The sequence below is a fragment of the Cavia porcellus genome, unplaced genomic scaffold, assembly GCF_034190915.1.
Source record: "Cavia porcellus strain 051 isolate PalLab524CR breed Dunkin Hartley unplaced genomic scaffold, mCavPor4.1 scaffold_25, whole genome shotgun sequence".
NCBI lineage: Eukaryota > Metazoa > Chordata > Mammalia > Rodentia > Caviidae > Cavia > Cavia porcellus.
The window spans coordinates 32,498,083-32,506,556 of NW_026947508.1; the positions used below are offsets into that span (position 1 = coordinate 32,498,083).

The 8,474-nt window shown below is 37.5% G+C and overlaps 1 protein-coding gene across 3 annotated transcripts in view; it reads left to right on the forward strand.

Annotated features, from left to right (window-relative positions):
- Rlf (RLF zinc finger) overlaps positions 1-8,354 on the forward strand; it is a 125,775-nt gene extending 117,421 nt beyond the window's left edge. For 2 of the 3 annotated variants that reach the window (XM_063236169.1, XM_003462277.5), the window contains exon 8: positions 3,222-8,354. In XM_063236169.1, coding sequence (XP_063092239.1) covers positions 3,222-7,880 — 4,659 coding nt within the window. In that variant the 3' untranslated portion in view covers positions 7,881-8,354. Of the gene's footprint in view, positions 1-229; positions 342-3,221 lie in introns of all 3 variants that reach the window. The other variant, XM_063236170.1, reaches the window with a different exon arrangement.
- The last annotated feature ends 120 nt before the right edge of the window (positions 8,355-8,474 follow it).

Sequence of the window (8,474 nt, forward strand, 5' to 3'; positions counted from 1 at the left end):
CTACCTTTTGGTTATATTGTAAATGACTGATATACCACAGTGGTGGTGGCCCAAAATAGATAGATGTTTCTTTTTCATACAGATATATAGTTCACAAAATAGGCCACTTGCTTTAACGGCTTCACATACCAGAAATTCAGGTCCCTTTTATATGCCATCAATACATAACTTCCATTTCATGTTCTAAGACCTACATGTTCCAATCCTAGATATAATGTTTCCATTCCAGATAGCAAGAAGGAAGAGGTGGGGGAGGGCAAACCACACTGTGGCATACCACTTTCCAACTCTCCCAAAGACACATACATGTTGCCACTTCTGGCTTCCAGAATGGCGAGGAGGTATGTTCATTATTACAGATGACTTTTAACTGATAAAAATGAGGTGTTCTATTTTGTCGAAAAAGGGAAAGGACTTAGAGAAATAACTAGCAGTAACTCTTGGGATGGATAAGATGAATGATACTGAAGAACCTGTGTTGGGTTGGTCTTTGAAATAGGCAGTTAGATATCATGGGAAGGTCCTTAACTAGTGCCTCTTGTATTTTCTAGCCTTTGGTTTCCTATAAGTAAAGAGTTTAAATTAGATCATCATTTAAAGGTGCTTAGAGCTATTAAACTTTGAATCTATGGCATAAGAAAATCATAAATGGAATGGATAACATGAGAATTCAGGATATTTCTCAAAACTAAAATTAGTGTGGCAGAATGAATATAGATGTGGTTGTGCCTTGGAGTAGAATATGTAAGGAAGAGGATTATCTAGAATCCAGCTTGTATGGCCATGTAATCCTTTCTGATGAAACAAATCATGGTACTGCTATTCTGGAAAACAGGAGTTTGTATAGTTTATCACTTCTCCTAAGAAGTATGGGAGCTGAAAATAAGATGTGAGTTGTAAGGGTCACATGCCTAACCTAGTTCATAGCTGTCTAGGCTAGACATGGACCTTTTCATTTCATAGCATGATGTGATACAAGATTATCATTTATAACTACAAGCATGGAGATTTGGAGAAAGTCAAAATAAATTTAGAAAGAATCCACAAGTTCTAAATAAATTAGTTTTCAAAGTCTGTGAGGCCGAATGCAACAAATGTGCATTCTCTCTTCCTCCTCTTCTTTATTTTTTCTTTGTGTCTTTCTCATTCTTTTTTAAACTGCTGAGTGTGATTAAGATGGTAAAGTTTTTGAAATCACTAACAACATTTTTTTTTTTTTGTGCACCAGGGATTGAACTCAGGATGTTGCACTTGTCAGGAAGGTGCTTAGAACGCTGACCTAAACTCCTGACCCCAACATTGTTCTTTTTAAATAACTAGAATACCACTATATATTCTGAGTAGGTCTACCAAGAAGTTACTGGCTAAAGTATTAGTGAAATAAATTAGAATGAGGATATGAAATGTGGAGCTGAATTTTGAAGAGATTGGATTTTAAACCAGGAAGCTGAGAAAACAAAAGTGGGTCGGCATATCATATCAATAGTGTGTGGAAAATAGTCACGTCAGCTAAAGATTGGGGTCTATAGGATATAGTTGAGACCCATGACTCTAGGAATAGATTGCTTTACATTTAAGTCCTTGATGCTCTGCTACTTGTTGGTAGCAGTGCACAGGGTAGGCTCCTAAGTTTTTGTTACTTTATGATAGTAATGTATGCAGAAAGCTTTATTTAGATGAGTTCCTAGGAAATAGCTGCTTATGTTCCCAGTATTTAAAATGATCCCCAACGCAAAATAATCGATTAGAAAATGGTTTGTGATGTTCTGTTGAATACTGTACTTATTATATGCCAGCATTCAGTCAGTCACTTTATATTGTTTTTGTTTGCTTGCTTGCTTGCTTGCTTTTGTTTTTTTGCGAGGCCTGTGGCTGAACCCAAGGCCTCATTCATGGTAGGCAAAAACTGACCACCGAGCTTCAGCAATACCCGCCTCACTTTGGGGGTGTTGTTTGTTTCTTTTATTGAGACAGTGTTTCAATAAACTCAGCAATCCTCCTGCCTTAGCCTCTCAGGGGCTGAGATTATAGGCATGTGCCACCACCCTGGCCTTGTACCCCCTCTTTGAGACAGTCTTGCTGTGTAGCCCAGTCTTTCCTAGGACTCATGATCCTCCTCCCTTAGTTCCCCTCAGTGCTAGCATGTGGCAGCACACTTGGTTTATACTGTCCCCTAGGAGAGAATCTAATATTACCATTTCTGTTACCATTTTCCTGAGGAATAACCTGATGCTTAAGGAAGTTGAGTACTTAATCCCTATAGTAAAATGGGGTTCAGAAGCCATCAAAGTTGCCAGACATGGTGAGATATATGCCTGTAGTCCCATCATTCAAGAGGCTGAAGCAAGAGGATCATGGTGAGTTCAAGGCCAGCATATAAGCTAATTTTATGTCGTGAGACTCTGCCTCAAAAGGAAAGAAACCAAAACAAAACAAGGTATCAAAGTCTAGTTCTAAAACCCTATGCTTTAGCTACTGCATTTTAAGCCTCTCTGCCATATACTCCACAAGGTTTTTGCTCTTGCTATTTTTGTATCTCATTTCACCTTTTCAGAGGAAGAATTACCTGAATTATTACAAATGACCAAATTTTCCTTGAGTTTTACTCATTTGTGAGGATCTGATGTTATAGAAATATTTTCTGATTTCTGTGGAAAGCTGAGTGAGAGTCAGTAAATCTGTGACTGTAAAATACTGATTTTTTTTTTCAGGAAAAAATTGAGATTTTTGAAAAAATTGAATTGTTTAGAATATCTGGAGTTCCTTAGAGTGATATTCATTTCTATACTTACATTTCCATTTTGCCTATTTTAAATTCTATTCCTTTTTACCACCATTCTTTGAATCCTTCACTGACATTCTTTATCCTGTATTCCCTTGAATTCATGTGCATTTATATGCATTTGACACAGATAAATTCCATGAATTGCTTTAATATATGGTACCTTTTAAAGTTGGATACTATAAATGTACATTGTTGTTCATGTTTGTAATATCTAATTTAATCCTTTGCATTTTAAGAGAAGGATCTAAATGTAGCTTACATTAAGGAAGATTTAAAGTGAAATATAAGGATTATAAAGGGTTTAATAAGCTGAAATATCCATGGAAATTAATATAGTATCTGTCTGTCTCTGTCTCTGTCTCTGTCTCTGTCTCTCCCCCCCCCCATAGATATGTATAGATATATATAAAAGAGTCTACCTCTTTTTTTCTTACAGGCACAAGATGCTGGTGTTGGAGTGTCAATTTTACTATGTGTTAGAGCTCTTCAACTCAGATCAAGTGAGGATGAAGAAATGAAGGCCTCAGTTTGTAAAACAATTTCCTGTCTTTTACCAGAAGATTTAGAAGTTAGACGAGCCTGTCAGCTTACAGAATTCTTAATTGAGCCCAGTTTGGATGGATTTAATATGTTGGAAGAATTATATTTGCAACCAGATCAAAAATTTGATGAAGAAAATGCACCAGTTCCAAATTCTCTCCGATGTGAGCTCCTATTAGCTTTAAAAGCCCACTGGCCTTTTGATCCTGAATTTTGGGATTGGAAAACTTTAAAACGACACTGCCATCAACTCCTGGGACAAGAAGCCTCAGATTCTGATGATGATTTAAGTGGCTATGAAATGTCTATCAATGATACAGATGTGTTAGAGTCATTTCTCAGTGACTATGATGAAGGTAAAGAAGATAAACAGTATAGGAGAAGAGATTTAGTAGATCAGCAGAAAGAGAAAAGAGACAAAAAACCCATTGGTTCTTCTGAAAGATACCAAAGGTGGCTTCAGTACAAGTTTTTCTGCTTGTTATGTAAGCGGGAATGTATTGAGGCCAGGATTCTCCATCATTCTAAGATGCATATGGAAGATGGTATTTACACTTGTCCAGTTTGTATTAAAAAGTTCAAGAGAAAAGAAATATTTGTTCCTCATGTGATGGAACATGTTAAAATGCCGCCAAGCAGAAGGGACCGTTCTAGAAAGAAATTACTTTTGAAAGGTTCTCAAAAGGGTGTTTGTCCCAAGAGCCCCTCTTCAACGCTGGAGAGTCAGTCATTGAGTGAACAAGCTGAAGGAGAGTCTCATGAATATGTCACATTTAGCAAGTTGGAAGATTGTCACCTGCAAGACAGAGATTTGTACCCATGTCCTGGTACAGACTGTTCTCGTGTATTTAAACAATTTAAATATTTAAGTGTGCATCTGAAAGCTGAACACCAAAATAATGATGAAAATGCCAAGCATTATTTGGATATGAAAAACAGAAGAGAGAAGTGTACTTACTGTCGAAGACATTTCATGTCTGCTTTTCACCTAAGAGAACACGAACAAGTGCATTGTGGTCCTCAACCTTATATGTGTGTATCTATCGATTGCTATGCTAGGTTTGGATCAGTGAATGAACTCCTAAATCACAAACAAAAACATGATGACCTTCGTTATAAATGTGAATTAAATGGCTGTAATATTGTTTTCAGTGACTTGGGACAGCTTTACCACCATGAAGCACAACATTTTAGGGATGCATCTTACACGTGTAACTTTCTTGGCTGTAAAAAGTTCTATTATTCCAAAATTGAATACCAGAATCACCTCTCAATGCATAATGTTGAAAGTTCAAATGGAGATACAAAGAAATCAGTGAAACTTGAAGAATCTGCAGCAGGTGAAAAGCAAGATTGTATTGATCAGGCCCATCTGCTTGACCAGACTGAGAAGTCACAATTACCTGAAGAACTTCTTTTCTGTGCAGAATCAGCTAGCTCTCAAATAGATGCAGAAACTGCAGAAAACCTGAAAGAAAACAGTGATAGTAATTCTAGTGATCAGTTAAGTCATAGCTCTTCAGGATCAATGAATGAAGAGTTAATTGACACACTGGATCATTCTGAAACCATGCAGGATATATTATTAGCTCATGAGAAAGTCTTTGTGCCCTCCAATTTAAAAGAAAAATGCTCCAATGTGGCAGTTTGTTTTGATGGGACTAAATTTACCTGTGGATTTGATGGGTGTGGATCCACATACAAAAATGCAAGAGGTATGCAGAAACATCTACGGAAGGTTCATCCATACCATTTTAAGCCCAAAAAGATAAAGACAAAAGATCTCTTGCCCTGTTTGGGTAATGAACATAATCAAACAACTGAAAAGTTTGATGCAGAACTCAAACCCAGCTCAGATACAAACAGTGACTCCCCAGATGAAAGTCTAGATCACAATATTCATACTAAATGTAAACGAGAACATCAAGATTATTCCTCAGAAGTCTCCATTTGTGCTTCCAAAAGGCCATGTACAGAGGATACCATGTTGGAGCTTCTGTTGCGCTTGAAACATTTAAGCTTGAAAAATTCAATAGCACATGGAACTTTCTCAGGATCATTACCGGGGTACCCATCCAGTGGTGCTAAGTCTCTGCAGTCAGTCTCATCTACTATCTCAGACCTTAATTTTCAGAATCAAGATGAAAATATGCCAAGTCAGTACCTTGCCCAGTTGGCTGCTAAGCCTTTTTTCTGCGAGCTTCAAGGATGCAAATACGAATTTGTGACCAGAGAGGCTTTGTTAATGCATTATCTTAAAAAACATAATTATTCAAAAGAAAAAGTCCTTCAGTTAAGCATGTTTCAGCATCGATATTCCCCATTCCAGTGTCATATTTGCCAAAGGTCATTTACGAGAAAAACACATCTTAGAATTCATTATAAAAATAAACATCAAATTGGCAGTGACAGAGCACCTCAAAAACTTTCAGACAGTGAAAAATGTGATCATGAAGGCCCATGCTCAGTAGACAGATTGAAAGATGATTGTTCAGAACTTGAAGGTAATCCCAGCAGTAACTCTGAGAAGCCACACTGCCATTCTAAAAAGGATGAATGCAGTTCAGAAACAGATTTGGAGTCATCTTGTGAAGAATCTGAAAGTAAAATATCTGGTATTTCATCACCAATGGGTGGTCATAGGGAAGAAGAAGGAAGAGAGGGGAGAGGTAGCAGGCGAACTGTTGCTAAAGGAAACCTGTGCTATATTTTGAATAAATACCACAAACCATTCCATTGTATTCATAAAACTTGTAACTCCTCATTCACTAATCTGAAAGGCTTGATTCGGCATTATAGAACGGTACATCAATATAACAAAGAACAATTATGTTTAGAAAAAGACAAAGCAAGAACCAAAAGGGAACTTGTAAAATGTAAAAAGATATTTGCTTGCAAATATAAGGAATGTAATAAGCGCTTCCTGTGTTCAAAAGCTCTTGCAAAGCACTGTAGTGACTCTCACAACCTAGATCATATGGAAGAGCCAAAAGTGCTTTCAGAAGCTGAGTCTGCAGCAAAGTTTTCCTGTAACCAGCCTCAGTGCCCTGCTGTTTTTTATACATTTAGCAAGTTGAAACACCACTTGATGGAGCAGCATAATATTGAAGGAGAAATACATTCAGATTATGAAATTCATTGTGATCTTAATGGCTGTGGCCAGATTTTCACTCACCGCAGTAATTATTCACAACATGTATATTACCGACACAAGGACTATTATGATGATCTGTTCAGAAGCCAGAAAGTAGCAAATGAAAGACTACTAAGGAATGAAAAGGTATGTCAAACAACTCAGGGCCACGAACATCAGACTACCAGGCGGTCATTTAATGCTAAAGCTAAAAAATGTAGCTTAATTAAAGAAAAGAAAGCCCCTATAAGTTTTAAAACAAGAGCTGAAGCCCTCCATATGTGTGTAGAGCATTCCGAGCATACACAGTATCCCTGCATGGTTCAAGGTTGCTTATCCGTGGTGAAGCTGGAGAGTAGCATAGTGAGGCATTACAAACGTACCCATCAGATGAGTAGTGCCTATTTAGAGCAACAGATGGAGAATCTTGTTGTCTGTGTTAAGTACGGTACCAAAATTAAGGAGGAGCCCCCCTCTGAAGCAGAGCCCTGTATAAAGAAAGAAATCTGTATAAAGAAAGAAGAAAATGCGAGCTGTGCATCAGAGCATACAGAGCACAGTCGTTCCCTGGGCGACAGTGACGCACCTCTCCAAAACATTGACTCTTCTCATCCAGGCGAAAGGGATGGAGGTCAGAAAGGGTGTGCAGAGAGCAACCCAGTGTTTGATGCAGACACGCTGCTTTACAGGGGAACTTTGAAATGTAACCATAGTTCAGAAACCACTTCTTTAGAACAATGTAATATAGTTCAGTCTCCCTGTAAAATAGAAAATTCCATACCCAATCCCAATGGGACTGAAAGTGGGACTTATTTTACAAACTTCCAGCTACCTTTACCAAGAATCAAAGACTCAGAAACTGGGCAGCATAATTCAGGGCAAGAAAACACTGTAAAAAATTCAGTCCATGTCTCAAAAGAGAATTTTAGGAAACATTCACAGCCCAGGTCATTTGATTTGAAGACTTACAAACCTATGGGATTTGAATCTTCATTTCTGAAATTTATTCAGGAGAGTGAAGAGAAAGATGATGATTTTGATGATTGGGAGCCTTCAGAGCACTTAACATTAAATAATTCTTCACCACCCGATAGTGACTTAACAGGGAGTGTTCTAGCAAACAACACAGTGAATGACAATGACCCTGAAGCCAACATACCTCATTCTTCCAGTGATTCTGCAATTCATGAGAACCTGACTGCAATCCCACCTTTAATAGTAGCTGAAACAACACCAGTTCCTTCCTTGGAAAACCTGAGGGTTGTATTGGACAAAGCATTAACAGACTGTGGAGAGCTTGCCTTAAAACAGCTTCATTATCTTCGGCCAGTGGTCGTCCTTGAAAGATCTAAGTTTTCCACACCAATTTTAGATTTGTTTCCAACAAAAAAAACAGATGAGCTTTGTGTAGGAAGTTCCTAAATAGCAGTTTTGTTTTAGAAACAGACTGGCTACAACATTGCAACATGGAGATGATTGCCAACATGAACAAAGGCTGAGAACCAGCCACACCGTTGTTTAAGGTAGAATAGGCTGTGTATTTACATGAATGTATAATATCTATGTCAGCAGTATTGGCTGAGTCCATTAGCTCTCCAGTTGGTTTATTGATTGGGTTTTTGTTTTTGTTTCCGGAAAAAAAAAAAATGGAACTGTACTCTTGTTTGGTGCTAACTAATACATCAAAATATACTGGGGCTTCCTTTTTCAAATTAAGTGTGCATGATTGTATATGGAACAAATACTAAGGTCCCAGGGTGGGAGGGCTAGGGAAAGGGATATGGAGTTCTTACTTGACTTGAATGTGCACCTGAGGGTGCTTTGTGTAATATATTGTACACTACAGCATCTTATATTTTTTGAGTTGAGTTTCAATAAATTACAATTTTTCACCCACTTTGTTTATTCATTGTAAGTTTCCTTATATATAAACTAGAATTACATTTATATTTTCTGAAACCTACACTCACTTAGTATTTTTTTGTTAACCAAATAATTCAGATCAAGATTTTTTTA